Source organism: Saccopteryx leptura, chromosome 2 (genome assembly GCF_036850995.1).
Source record: "Saccopteryx leptura isolate mSacLep1 chromosome 2, mSacLep1_pri_phased_curated, whole genome shotgun sequence".
Classification (NCBI taxonomy): domain Eukaryota; kingdom Metazoa; phylum Chordata; class Mammalia; order Chiroptera; family Emballonuridae; genus Saccopteryx; species Saccopteryx leptura.
Window position 1 is genome coordinate 226,095,303 of NC_089504.1, and position 15,249 is coordinate 226,110,551.

The 15,249-nt window shown below is 47.8% G+C and overlaps 1 protein-coding gene across 4 annotated transcripts in view; it reads right to left on the reverse strand.

Annotated features, from left to right (window-relative positions):
* The window catches only part of HUNK (hormonally up-regulated Neu-associated kinase), a 105,792-nt gene that overhangs the window by 50,651 nt on the left and 39,892 nt on the right, over positions 1-15,249 (reverse strand). For all 4 annotated transcript variants that reach the window (XM_066370365.1, XM_066370366.1, XM_066370368.1 and 1 more), the window contains one exon: positions 4,069-4,124. In XM_066370365.1, coding sequence (XP_066226462.1) covers positions 4,069-4,124 — 56 coding nt within the window. The remainder of the gene's footprint in view (positions 1-4,068; positions 4,125-15,249) is intronic.

Sequence of the window (15,249 nt, forward strand, 5' to 3'; positions counted from 1 at the left end):
CTGGCACGATTTATACCTGACTTCATTACCATGTTTCCTCCTTGACTCTGCCCTGTCTCCGCGTGCCAAGCGCGTGATTACTGGGAGAGCCGTGGGAAAACCCAGAAAAAGAAGACACGCCAGGTGGGCCCACAAAACTACTACACACACCACGGGCCCTGCTGTTTCCACAGCTTCTCCCACCGTCAGTTGGGTGAGCTGTAGAAGGAAAGAGATTTCCCAAACCCCACCGAGGCAGACTCTTTGAGGTTCTGAAAGCCTCCGGCTCAGGGCTGGAGATGAGGGGTCAGAACCTACCACAGGGACGGGCAAACCCGCAGGAGGAAAGATGTGACTATGTTCATATGAAGATGCTTTCAGTGTGAAAATCAACCTGAAGGAATGTTAATGAAACATGAGTGCCCAAGGGGCACCCGCTAGGATGACCGGGAGAGCCAGCACCCCAGAATACAGATATTATATTGATGAGGCAACATTTTAAAGAAAGTTTCACAAGCAGTCAAACTCCTAGGAGTCCCAGGAAACTTCTCTCTCAAGATTCCTGAAGTCAAAACAAAAGGCTCCATTCCTCATCTCCGCAGGGCTCCTTCCAGTCACGCAAAGAACTGGCCCATTCTGTTCCCTCCCTTTGCTCCTGGACCTGTGTCTACAAAGAAGTGCGTGACAGCAGATGGGGCCCAGGCACCCCAGTGAGACAAGAGGCCAGATCGCCCCACACAGTTCCCAGGCAAGTTTGGGAACACAGAGTCTCAAGCACAGTTTCAGGAAGACAAATTAGCTGATGGTTTTGGGGAGTGGAGGAGATAAAAATCTGCATCTTGAGTGTCTTCGGCTGAACTAGCCAAAAGGGTTTTAATTTGCAGTGTCTCGTAGAGAAGTAACCAGTAGGTTTCACATTCGTAGCTGTAATTATTAAAAATTTTAAACATAGGCCTATAATTAGGATTGTGAAAGGGGAGAGCAGCTCCCAGGAATGTCACACGGGTCAGCCTCAATTTGATTTGGTAAGTGCCTGAGTCAATGATCGCTGGGTTTTCTGAGAGCAGCACTGTGAAATCTCAAAGAACCGCACACGTGAAAGCTGCTTCGGAAAGCCCAGGGGCAGCCCCTGCCAAGCCGCGCCACTGACACTTTAAGATGATCCTGAACTATCAAACATCGGGCTGCTTTTGTTTTTCAAAGGCGGGAAAAGAAAATCCCGATGAAATCAAATCTTACGCCTGGTTAGCTAGAGCTCGTTTGAAACACGGCTTCAGTAAACCTATTTAAATCAAAAATATTTCAAAGAAAGGAAAACTAGGAAGAAGAAATGGCAATAGCTATAATCAACCTCTGAAAAACAACTAGGGAAAACGCCTTTGAAGAAAACGTTCAAAGGGCTTTCAAGCTGCAAAATAAAAGACAGTTGCAGAGATATTTGATCCAAATTGCCCAACTGAGGGACGAAAACACTTAGCTTCCCTTCAGCACCTTCCTTTCCCCACATATAGGGGGAAAATGGGGAAATGCAGATTCAGCTCAATAAATGCAATTTCCAGGGGACCTTGCGGGGGGGGCTCCTTTGGCTATAGCGAGTCAGGGCTCTTTGGCTTCAGCTGCTCACGACAGAATTGGGGGCGCATGAAAAAGTTCTAACAAAGGGCCTAACCAGGCGCAGTGGATAGTGCATCAGACTGGAATGCGGAGGACCCAGGTTCAAGACCCCGAGGTCACCAGCTTGAGCCCAAAGTCGCCGGCTTGAGCAAGGGGTTACTTGGTCTGCTGTAGCCCCACGGTCAAGGCACATATGAGAAAGCAATCAATGAACAACTAAGGAGTCACAACAAAAAATTAATGATTGATGCTTCTCATCTCTCTCTGTTCCTGTCTGTCTGTCCCTGTCTGTCCCTCTCTCTGACTCTCTCTCTGTCTCTGTAAATACAAAAAAAAAAAAAAAGTTCTAACAAAGGGGAAAGCCAAGGATCACAGCCTCCTTCCCACGGTTCTGGGAATTCTGGTTTCTGACACCTGGTTTCTGGAAGGCCCTATTTTGGGCCCAAGGAGCTGACATGCCTGTTTGGGAGCCAATCCAGCAGCTGCCAAGCTGAGAGGTGGAGACTCTGAAGCACCTACATAAAGCGGTTCCTGGTATGTGATTGTCTAACCACAACGCTGTACACCTGAAACTAACGCAAAGTAACATGACATGTGAACGGTACTTGGAAAAAAAGTAAAAAGTGGGAGGAAGGGGTGGGAGGGAGGGAGGGAGGGAGGGAGGTCAAAAGCATGACCTATAAAAGGAAAGAAGGAACGGTTCCAGTATCCAAAGAACCACCATCCCACTCACATCAAGGGGAATGGGGCTCTCATGTAGGTACCTCATTTCTGCATCTTATTGGTACAGGTTTCATCATGCAGCCAATCCACAAGTCCCTATAAGCACGTCTACCATTTCCAGTGCCCGGTTCCTGCAGGATCTCCTGAGCGGGGTTTTCCAACACTGTTTATAGCACCACCCCTGTCTAGTTTCCCAGACAGTCATCAGGGCTCTCACCGGGGGAGAGGAGGGAGAGCAGTGCAGAGCAGGAAGGGAGGCAAACGGAAGGAAAGGTACTGTGTGTGCCCTGCATGCAGCACTGGGCCCTGGACCACCTGGGACCTCAGGCTCGACTTCACGCAGCCTGTTTGCTCTCCATCTCTACTGCTGTCCCTATCGTCCCATATTTTCCAACGACAAGTGATAGTCAGCCTGCTGGGGACCCTAAAAACAACCTTCTGCCTTCCATTCCTCACCAGGTCACTGGTTGGCTTCTTGCCACTGATCCCAATGAGGACAAGATGACGGCCCACAGGCATGTGGACATCTGCCTGTTTACTAACGCTGCTGTGTTTGGCCCTCGGGACAACTGAAGAGCAAAAGTCAGACAATCTGATAAAAGAAGATCTTCTGAGTTGTTCAAGACTCTTCTAAGAACACATACTTTGAAATTGTGTGTGTGTGGGGGGGGGAATTGGTTCCTTCTTAATTGCTAATCTTCTAATAATAAGAGTATTCATCACCACCTGTCTCTGGTGCTTAGTCACCCAGCGAGGGGCCCAGAGTGTCTGCAGCCCCGTGTCTGAGTAGACTGGGGGAGATGACTGTGGTTCCAAAGCGTCTATCAGTCCTTTGAGTGACATGTTTTAGACTCCAGTCTTGAGATGGCTTTCAGTATTTGCCAAGCAACATTTTCTCTTGAGTCCAACAGTTAAACTCACCAAGCTCTCTGGGTCCTTCTCCCTTCCCCCTAAGAGAAGTCTGTTTCAAGCCAGTGAAGTGGGAGAAACTCCTGGCACAGGCAGCGGAGAAGAAGAAGAAAAGAGGAGTAGAAGTGGGTGCCGTCTAACACTTGGCTGCAGAAATGTCGCCTGGAGATTCTTCCAGGCACCACCACACGGGCAAACACAACCAGAATTCATTGTGACCCAGTTGTGGCTGGCGCTCTCCAGGAACCTCCTGATTGGTGCAGAGCTCGCTGTGGCCCTCTGTGAGGGTCTCTCTGCCTGCCGCCCTGAGCCGCCTCGAGCTGCAGGGCCGGAGAGATTACATTAAACAGAGAGGGCAGACTGAGTTCCCGATTTTGGTGCTGCAACGCACATTGCCACATGACATAAGGCACGGACGGCTAAGCAAAGGGCAGCACTTTCACCCCAAACTACTCCCACTCTTTTTAAGAAGTTTTTTTTTACGGTGAATCCAAATAAAAGTAATTCATGGAGAAGCTGAAGCTTGAGTAACCCAAAGAACACGTAACCAACAAACACTTATTTGGGGCTGTAAAGTTCATTTTATGGTCACTTTGCCGCCTTCATTGCACAGCCTTTTACCTTCCTCGTTATGTTTAAATTATGTTTTAAATTAATTTTCATTTTTGAAACCACTAAGTGCTAGAAGTAAAAGGAAGTGATCAGGAAGTACCGCCTGGGGCTTAATCATAGATCAGGAATAATTTTCTCAGTCAGTAATCCAGAAATAAATATGTGACAGTCGACAGCACAACACTTACAGGATAATCTGCTTTAAAAAAAAAGAAAAGAAAAGAATCATACCGATGAGCTTGATGTTATTGTCTTCATCTAGTAGCAGATTTTCTATCTTCAAGTCTCTGAAACAAACAAAACCACATAACACATCAGATGAGCATCTGAAGGAACAGGACCAAGCCACTTTGAACCCACCCATAACACTTTCTGCCCACACATGCACGAACGGTAAGGAAATATTTATACAATGTAATTAATTCTTGGATTCAGACCACAACTGCGCAAGGAGTTCAGAGAAGACAAGGCGCACTGGGGGCAGAAGTTTCTGGAAGGAGCGAGGTGGGTGCTGAAACCCTAGGTGTGAACCAGAACCGGGTTAGGAGAGAGAACGGCCAAACCATCAGGGGCACAAAGGTGACTGCGTGTTTTGACACGGTGGGCAGCATCAGCCAGAGCAGGGAACAACAGACACAGGGAAGCACTTTTAAAAGAACTGAACACAGATAAAATGTGTCAGTCCAAATTGGCAGGTAATAGTAAGTTCATCTATTTTATTTAGCAAGCGGATGTGATGGTGGACAGAAAAATGGAACCCCAAAGATGTCAGGGTCCAAATCTCTGATGTTACACCTGACTTTACGTTCACCTTACAGGATCACAGATGAAATCAAGATTGCTAATCAGATGATGGGCGTCTCCGATAGCTGACACTGAGCTGACAGGAGGACGCGGGAAGGAGATAGGACTCGGGGTCATGTTGGGTGTGACGTGCCTGTGAATCTGTGCTGAGGGCAGAAAGCATGCCTGCCTTGCTCACCACTGCACCCCAGGACTTTTGCAGATCCCAGATGCTTGGTGAATACCAATGACTCTACATTACCAAAGAGATCATTTTGCATTTCTGAAGGAAAAAATGAGGGCAAAAGCATGTATTTGGTTATCAAAACCACCTAGGTCAGTGATTATAAGTATCTTAAATTACAGCCTGTCAATTCAGAGGCACCATAACTATTACATATATTACAGTATCACTCCCTTCCACACACACCCAAAATGCTTTCTTCTATTGTTCTGAAACATAGCATTTTGAATTCAGCTTTTAGTTCCTCAATTTTGAATAGAGACATGGACAAAAGAAAAATTCTCCCCTCTTATCTCTATTGTCAAGACTAGAATAGTGTAATCATGATACACAGAAATGGCAACTAAGACACAAGCCCTGAGACAGAAAGGAACAAACTGCTAGCAGGACTGCAGTAAACAGGGACCGGTCCCCTTTGGTGAGGACAGTCGCTCACATCTCCGTCCCTGCACGGCCCGCGCATCCCGTTTACCAAGAGAAGCTAGACATCTGGAGCGGACCCCAATATTTCAATGTTGGCAACAAATTCACATTTCAAACAATTATTATAACAACTGCCCTGAGCGACCACAGACTTGCAGGTAAGATACAGCCCGCAGACCACCAACTCTCAAACTCAGGTCAAAGCCCAGCCTTAAAGGGGCAGAAGACAGCCCAGAGAAGGAGGAGGGACTGGGAAGGAGCAGAAGGGGAGCCGGCCTCCTGGGAACCACCAAGGGCAGCATGTGGAGACGGAAGAGTCAAGGATGCACGAGCAGAGAAAGGGTGAGCTCTCAAGAGTGTCCAACGGATTTCAACACTGGAAGGTGGCTGGTAGCCTTAGGGCCGGACGCTTAGATGAGAAGGGAGGTTGTGTTCAAACTTATAGCCCGGAAACATAGATGGATGTTCTCCGATCCAAAGCCATGCACCAGTGGGAAGAAGAACGGTACCTATACCTTCACTGAAGCTCAAATGAGACCACACACGCGTATGTTAACACTGCATCAGCCCTTAGATGGTACTGTATGTGCCCAAAGGCAGGGTGACCTCAGATGTAAAATGATCCTCTGCATTTTTCCAATGGGAAGACCCTGCCCTCAAAAATAAGGTTTTTTCAAAACATTATATGATTTTTGAAAAATATTTTTGAAAAATATATGATTTTTAGAACTGCAATTGGAATTATCAAATGACTATGTATGCTATTTATCTATGAAGCTGTACCATCATATTTAAGAGCATACACTATAATATTAATGAAATTAATTTTAGAAATTACTCCCACACCCTCACCTTTTATGAAAAATAAATCATTAAAAGCTTGTCACAAGCCTGACTGGTAGTGGTGCAGTGGATAGAGCACTGACCTGGGACACTAAGGTCCTAGGTTCAAAACTCCACGGTTGCTGGCTTGAGCTCAGGTTCATCTAGCTTGAACGTGGAGTTGCTGGCTTGAGCGTGGAATCATAGACATGACCCTATGGTTGCTGGCTTGAGCCCAAGGTCACTCACTGGCTTGAAGCCCAAAGGTCACTGGCTTGAGCCCAAGGTCACTGGCTTAAGCAAGGGGTCACTGGCTCGGTTGAAGCACCCTTGGCCCCGTCAAGGCACATATGAGCATATGAGAAACAATGAACAACTAAAGTGCAGCAACTATGAGCTTCTCATCTCTCTCCCTTCCTGTCTCTCTCCCTCTCTCTCTCTCTCAAAAAAAAGGGGGCACAAAAACCCAACAACAAACAAAAACTTGTCTCAAGCAAGACCAGGACAACAGAGACATGTAACCTGAACTTTAAGTTGTTTGGATGTTTGTGATAAACCACTTTTTGAATCTCTGTAAACGCATTTGCTCAAAAATCTTATCCCAAGCCACTGACATGATAAGCACCCATTTAACATCTTTATAAATGAACCATCCGGTGGATTGTTTCTAGAGTGGTCTCACAAACCCTAACAACTGTGAGGTCTCTGAAAGCAACTATTAAAATCCATGGTGAAATGTCTTCACCCCCTTTCTACAGGTTTCCTTGGGGGACTTCACCCAAAGCCATCAGTGAGAGTCAAGTGTTCTCTGACCACCACTTCATTGTTGAAAATAACGTAACTGAGATTGTGCCCCATCCAACAGGACACTGTGCATGGTCTCAGTAAAACACTGCCTCTTTCCTGAGGATACTTAGGACAGATCATAACCTTGGCCTTCTATTCAAGCATATATGGTATTCCAATACCGCCTACACACACACACACACACACACACACACACACACACACGTGTGCCCTCACAGGAAAGGGTGCCAACAGCAGCAGCCCAGGCTGTGACTCTGGGAAAGCTGGTTACAAAGCAGCAGCAAGAGTTACATCTAAAAGAAAAGTTAAGCTCAAGAAAGTTGCAGCTCGCTTCCAGTACACTTCCAGCTAACGAACCCCCATCCACCCCCCACCCCCCAGCAGGAATGGAAGCCACATTGAGGCATTCAAGGGGACACTGGGTTCAGAACACATGCTGTGCAGAGAAACACCTTAAAAAAATTGAGGTCAAAAGAGAAAAATAAAAGCAACCGCCAAGAATACTAAAACTAAGTTGGACAATCCTGGGGCCGAAAAAGCGGGAGCAATCCCAACAGTGAAAAGAATGAGGTAAATGGAAGACTAAACACAAGAGAAAAGGCAAAAGAAAAAATCGGGGAGATGGGAGGAGGGTATAAAATTGTAATTATTCAGCAACATGAGAAAAATGAAGCCATTTAAGAGTCGCTATCTTCTCACGGGCTGCGTCCCACCGTAACCCACCACAGGCCCCAGGAGAAGGAACGCTCGTTGCAAACCTGCTGCCGGGGTTGCTGCCCTGCATGTTACCTTTTGGGCAAGGCTTCTAAAAAACGTCAGCAGTGACCCACCTAACTGCCTAGAGGCTCCAGGACCAGCTGCTGAAAAGATGAGCGAGCCTGGCCTCCAGCCAGACCAGCCGACCTAACCTGCCTGAATGAAAGGAACATTCCACCGCCTGCTTTGCCTTCTGAACGGCTTCCAGAAGGAAGGGGAAGAAGACCACGTTCCTTCCGATTCTTTAGAAAAACAGGTTCTAAACATCCTATTTCTAACAGTAGCTTTTGCCTAGGTCTGTCACCCAAATGAGTTGTAAATTTATGGACATAGATGTTTAGAGCCGTCTTATTCATCATTGCTGAAACATGGAAGCCACCACGATGCCCTATCGCAGGTGAGCGGATAAAGAACCCTTGGTCCATCCCGACAGCGGAATATTATTCAGCAATAAGAAGAAATGAGCTCTCAGGTCACAAAAAGCCATGGAGGAGCCTCACACCCACATTTCTAAGTGAAAAGGGTGGCCTGAAAAGGTGACACATCGTATGATCCCAATCATATGCCCTGCTAGAAAAGGCAAAACTACAGAGACAGTGAAAAGATCAGCAGTGGCAGAGTTTCAGGGGGAGGGAGGGCGGGATGACACCTACAAAGCATAACTTGTCTTTGGACAGTGAAATTATTCCTGGTAACATTGTAATGGTATTGACAGGACAGTGTGATTTGTCAAAATCCATAGGATGTGCAATACAGAGCACTATCACGTACCATGTCCCCTAATGGGCCTTAATGTAAACTTAGGGACCTTAGTCACTATAATGTATCAATTGGTTCACCAATTACAACAAGTGCACTACACTATCACAAAATATTAATAATAAGAAAAATAATGTGGTGGCAGTGTGGAAGTGGGCAGGATGTGGGAACTCTGTAGTGTCAGCTCCATTTTCTGTGAACCTAAAACGATTCTAAAAAGCAGTCTGTTCACTTTATAAAAGTCGACATCGGGTGTTTTTCCCTTTCCTCAGAGATGAGCCCCGGGAATGGTACGGCTACCGCCGAGTGTCTCACTCGGATGTTCGCCGTGGAGCGTCCTGGCCGCCTGAAATGAAGGAGCAGTCCCTGCAGCACCGTGGGCCCCACAGACCCTCTGCCCAGCTACTCAGCAATGACTTAAGAGGCCACAATTGATCCCAAAAGCCACAAAACTGAAAGCTACCTTCTTGAATAAGAAAAAAGGGTGAATTTATTCATAAATACTAGCAGGCCTCTGTTATCCAGAAAATGTCCCTCTGCTTTCACAGGCGGCCCATGTGAGAGCAAGCTCCACCCCAGAGAGCAAAATATTGGCTGTGTTACGTGTCCCACTTCCTACATGGGACAGAAGGTGTGGCCACTGACGAGCTTGCTCTTGGTGATGGAGGGGATGCTAATTTCACACCCAGGCTCCCCAGTCAGACCAGTCACTTCATGGAGGGAGAGAGACGCAGGGACTCTCCCTGTGGCAGGCAAACGGGAAATCCAGGGTGAATTTATCACTGAGAACAGAAAGGAAGAAGGAGAAAAGGGCCCCTGGATGGAGGGGTTCCTAAGAGGAGTTAGGACAAGTGAAGAAGGGAATGGGGCATGAGTTGCGCTAAAGGGTGATGGACCGGTTACCAGGTGCAGCAGGGACACATCCTGGGGACAAAGAAAATTGCCTGAGGAAGGAAGCCCAGGAGAAGAGGCCCCGTGGACACGGCAGAGAGGCTCTGTCCCTTCTCTGGAACTGCCCCGTGGGGCTCTCACAGGCCCCAGCATACCTGGCACTGGGTGTGTTCTCCTGTGCTTGGAGGTGGGATGGGGGTGTTAGATTGAGAGAGGGCCCAAGGGGAGAGCCCTAATCACCAGCCCTTTGTTCTAGGTTATTTCAAAAGAGCAAGCTCAGACAGGCCATGACTCACAATTAAAGGTTCACCCACAAGCAGCAAGCGCACCCTAACCCTCCCCTCTCCCCATCCAAACTCTCCTGGCCTTTCTTTAAAGATGGTAATTCATTTCTGTGGTTTGGAGACCAGCCACCCTGAACTCCAGTTGAGGGGTAGGGGGACCCTGTTGCCAGAGCAGATACAGAGGCCCTGGTTCCCGGACCCCGGAGAGCAGGGAGGAAGGCAGGAGCCATCTGGGGCGCATGGAGGGGTGTGCAGCTGTGTGTGTGTGTGTGCCTGTGCACAGTTGCAATGAGTGTGAGCTCACATGGGTCTCTGCATAGACACTGCAAATGTGAACACATTCATGTGTGTGCCAGTCTGTGGGTATGCATGCACCTGGGGAAGGCATGGGTGTGCGTTCGTGTGTGCACTTCATGAGTGCGTATGTGTACGAGAGCACACGTGTTGGTATGTGTTGTTTGCACACCTACATGTGTGTAAGAGCACACACACCCATCCAGAATACTGGGAAAGGGATGAAGGAGTTTCTCCCCCAGTCTGCCAAGCCCAGGAGAAGTCGAAGGTCGGACTCTAACACACCCAAGGTCTAGACGGAGGGGCTGGACCTCAAGAAGGAACCCGGGGAGCCACTCAGGGTCTACCCAACATGAAAGTTAGGGACAGAATAACATAAAACAGAGACCAACCGGGTTCAAGGGAGGCGACAGAGGCCAGTGTGAGACTGGGGCGACCAGTGAACCAGCACGGCAGCAGCCCGGGGACCTGAGCCCAGGCACAGGAGCCCGGGGACGACGGCAGCCCAGGACGGCAGCCCAGGGACGGAGGGAGACGGGCTCCGCGGTGCTTCTCTCTGACCCACTGCAGGTTCAACTCTCAGAGCTCGGAGCTTCCGACTCTTCTTTGAAACATGGCCTCAACACAGGGCTTGCTGGCAGGGCCATCAGCAGGAGGAAAGGAGAAAATGGATGTCCACGTGTTTGGGGACCCTCAGGGCTAAATAACCACTACCAGGTAAGAGGCAAGAGATAGAGTGAGGGTAATAAAGCTTAATTTAAGACCCTAACACAAGTGGGGGGTGGGGCAGAGTCCAGAAAGACTTAAAAGGGTGATTAATTTGGTGATAAGCACACAGTACTGGAGGGCATTAGCTCTCAAATGAAAGGTCAGAGAGAAGGGCAGGACACTGGGGACATGGCCAGGCCAAACTCACACAGGGCCAGGTCTGCAGAGGAAGTTTCTCTGTGGAGGGTGCCACAAGATGGATGTTAGCAATAAGCTGAGACTAAAGCATCACAGAAAAGCAAGTAACTCCCCTAGGCAACGAGCATTTTGCAGTGAGCAAGAGCTTTTTTTTTTGGGGGGGGGGGGGGGTTGGGCGTTATGTCCAAAAGCCCAGTATGAAAACCAAATGATGTTTTAAGCTTTGATTTATTTATAATACGGGCAGTTTGGTTAGTAAAGCACAAAAACGAAATGTTAAGTGGGTACCTGATTTTATTGATTCCAGTGAAACCTTCACTGAGGTCCCACAATATTCATCACATGAAAGAGCTATTCATCCACTTGAAAGATGCCACAACTCTACAAGTTGTGACCTGAAAAACAAGCAAATGGGTACTAAATCCAAGAAGAAACTCCCTGGAAATTCCAGGGAAAATATAGACTATTCCAGAAGGCTTCTGTTCCGGGGCTGACTGACAGCTGTTCCATTTCCCTTCCTTCATTCAGCAGGTCTCACTGTGTGCCCACTGGGCTAGGTGCGATGCCAGACTGTGGCCTCTGCAGAAGACATATCAGATGAGTAAACTGTCATGGGAAAAGTACTTGGAAACCAGATAGAACGTGCCATGGGAATTTATAACTAGGGGCTTAGCCTGGAGGGCCCCCTGAAGGAGGTGAGCTCAGCACAAAGACCCCAAAGATGAGTAGGATTCAGCCAGACAAAGACAGCAAGGGCCACCAAAGTGGAGAACAGTGGTGGGGTCCTGAGCACCCAGAACTCAGCCTCCCACGATTACAATGAGCAGGGAAGCCATGTATAAACTACAGCGAACTCGTCCTCAGTACAGCAGTTCTTCAGCTACTCTTGTTGCCTGGTTCAACGTGATTCTGTGATAATGTCGGTGAGACATCATGGGAACCTGACTCTTGTTTTTGTCCATTGGGCTATGGCGAGCTTGGTTTTGTTAGACATCATTTCGCTCCAAGTCGCAGGACCAATCGACATTAGGTAAGGATTTAGTCCCAACAAACACTCAAAGTGGCTAGTCCTTTGTTCCTGTTGTGTAGACCGGAAAAGAGGCACACGAGCCTGAGTGATTTGCCGGATGAGGTGTGTAAGTGGCGAGCAGACATGTTCACCATGGTCTGTCCTCAGAGCCAACCCCTCTGACCACCGTACACCCCAATCCACAAAATTGTCAGCTGGAGCTTTGTATTCTCACATCTCCGTCATATTTTTTTAAAAACCCCAGTGAAACACAAAACCTCTGGCCTCTGTAACCAGCGCCTCCAGGTAGGTGCAGGCTCTGGCAGAAGGTCTGGTGATCTCAAGCTCCTCTCCCATCTGAACTGCCTCTGAGAAAACCTAAAAGTTAAAAGAACTTACAACCACACCGGCCTGGGGTTGCGCCTGCTTCTCATCAGGCCCCACGGAACAAAGAAGGGCCCCTCTCCTCCCTACATTCCTCCTCAAAGCACAGACCCTTTCCCAGAGTCAGTGAATGAACAAGGTCACGGCGGGGCCGTGGAACTGACGAAGGTCCAGGCTCAGCCTCCAGTCCCTTTGATCATCTCTCCCTCTCTCTCTCTCTCTCTCTCCTCTCTCTGCCCTGGCCCCCACAGCTTGAGGATGGCAGGATTGTGCTCTCCTCTTCTGTCACGTCTGTACAGTTAGTTTGATTGGACTTTGTCAGTTTGAATGAACAGATGAATCTCCAATTAGAGCCTAAGCAGAATCAGCATTCTTCGTGATGGATGTGAAGAGTCAAGTTCTGTGGATAATAGGCAAATCATTGGATTTTGGCATCCTGCTGGGTGAGCACGTTTGAGAAAAAACAAACACAAAAAAGAAAAACAAAACTCTTCAGGTTTTTTTAAAACCCGGAGTATCTCGGGCAACCCTGAAACACAGACATTAAGATCACGCTGAGTCGTTGCCAAAGTCAACAACAGCCCTGTTGCAGCAGAAGACGCAAACGTTATGCTGGTCTGGTGGAAAAGGAAATTCTCTGTCAGCGAAGGAAACTACCTCACAGTTTCCTTTTCTTTTTTTTTTTTAATGTAATACTGACATGATTTTTAAAGATTGACCTTTTAATGATATTGAAATAGTTTTGGGTAGACCATGAAGGATAAAGCTTTGACATCGGGAAAGGGGGCTCTCCTGAGCATCACGCTAAGGATGACACATTAACGTGGTATGAGCCCGATGAGGAACACCCAGAGCCCTTCAAATCACACAAGGTTGCCACCAACATTCCTCCCAAGTCCGTCTGGAGGATCCAGTTCAGTTGGCTCAGAAATCCTCCCAGTCGTGACTCCAGGGTATCTCTGATTCATCTGAAAAAAATCCTAACTTCACCATAATTTATGGAATTCATTGCCCCTTTGCAGCATCAAGGGGAAGATCCTCCACCATGGAAAAGGGGTCACAGCGAATGGGGTACTGGCGGTGAGCCAGGTCAGGCGGGCTGGAAATTAGCGGTGCAGAATCTCTGAGAGCCTGGACATTCGGTTCAAGCCACCTCAGAAGTCGATGGCAAATATTTTCATGCGGTGGCTCGGGCACCAGATGGACCACCGCCGGCGTCCATGAGCACTGACATTCGCTGACGTGGTCTCTACAGAGAGAAACAAAGAAGTCCTCTTACGCGATCCCTGCGTCTCCGATCTTCCTCGACTTTCGGAGATCGACATCGCTGCCATTATGGGCTCGCAAATGTATTTCCAAAAAGAGAAGAAGCAGGTGGCACAGGAACTCTGAGCGAGACAAAGCACCCAGTCTTTGCTATCAAGACATTGTTAGATTCATTCCTTTGACATTTGGACCATGGGGGCATGGAGAGGGTTTGGGTTTTGTTAAAACGACTTTCAAAGGGTGGTAGAGAATTTCCTTGATCACCGCCTAGCTGTCACGGCTTCTCCTTTGCTGTCCTCGAAATCTTTGAAGCTGGGCGCATGTGGGATGTGTGAAACCCTGTGTCCCACAGAAAGTGCTGCCGGGCTCTGTCTTCTGCTGTGATGGGTGGAGTCGGTAACTCAAAAGCTGATTCATGGAGGTTCTGCCTTTGTCATCCTAATAAACAGAAATGGTATGGGGGACATATGCGACCAGCATGTCCCCCAACAATGGCAGAGCTATGACATGGCTACACTGAGTATTGCTGGGAAGAGCCAAAAATAGTGTCATTCACTTAAAATTGCTGAATGTTCCCTTCCCTACTGATGTAAACTCAAAGAGTCCAAATGAAGTGTGATTTCGTGACAACTTGTGAGACTAAAAATAGGTTTATGAAGAGGTTCTCTCAGTGAGAAAATAACCAGCTGAATGGTGCCTGGTCAAGGCTGGCTAAGGGGACCGCCCACAGTGTCCCTAGGACTTGACGTGACAGGAGAGAGCACCGTGGGACCAATCCCACTAGGAAGCAAGTGGCCCTCTCCACTGTGAAAGCCTACCAGTTGGATTACTTGAAGACCTAGAGCCAAAAAAAAAAAGACCTAGAGCCATTTTCTCCATGAATCAGACTACGAGTGGCTTCCAAACAGATAAAAGGCACCATTTTAGAAGTGGAATTTTTAAAACTATATGTTCCCTCAAAAAGTTAAACATAGAGTTGCTGGGTGACCCAGCAATCCCCAAGAGCAGTGAGAATACATGATCACACAATAATGGTACACGAATATTCATAGCAACACTGTTCTCAATAGCCAAAAGGTGGAAGCAACCACACACCCTGCAAATGATGGACAAGTAAACTGTGGCGTGTCCATGCACTCATTGGAATAGTACTCAGCCATGAAAAGGACTGAAGCCCTGACACGTGCTACAAAGCTGATGAATCTCAAAGACTTGACACTGAGTGAAAGAAAGACACCGGTCATAAAAGTCCACACAGTGCTTGTTTCCATGTCCAGGGAAGGTCCACAGCAGGCAAGTCCACAGCAACAGAGAGGAGAGGACTGGTTGCTGGGACAGGCAGGAGGTGAGATGGTGAGTGAACGCTATTGGGTACAGGGTTTTTTCATAGGGTGATGAAAATATTCTAAAATTAGATTAGTGGTAAGCATTACACAATTCTGTGATATACTAAAAAAAAAAAACAACTTTATTTATTCTTTTCTTCTTCTTTTCTAAGTGAGAGGAGGGGAGATAGATTCGCACATGTGCCCCAACAGGGATCTACCCGGCAACCCCCATCTGGGACCATGTTCACAACTGAGCTATTTTAGCACCTGAGGTGGAGGCTCCATGAGCCATCTTCAGTGCACCAGCCAATGCGCTTGAACCAACCAAGCCATGGCTGCAGGACATTGGGTAGAGAGAGAGAGAAGGGGAGAAGGGGAGGAGAAGCAGATGGTCATTTCTGCTGTGTGCTTCAATTCTCCTGACCAGGAACTGAACCTGGGACATCCACACACCAG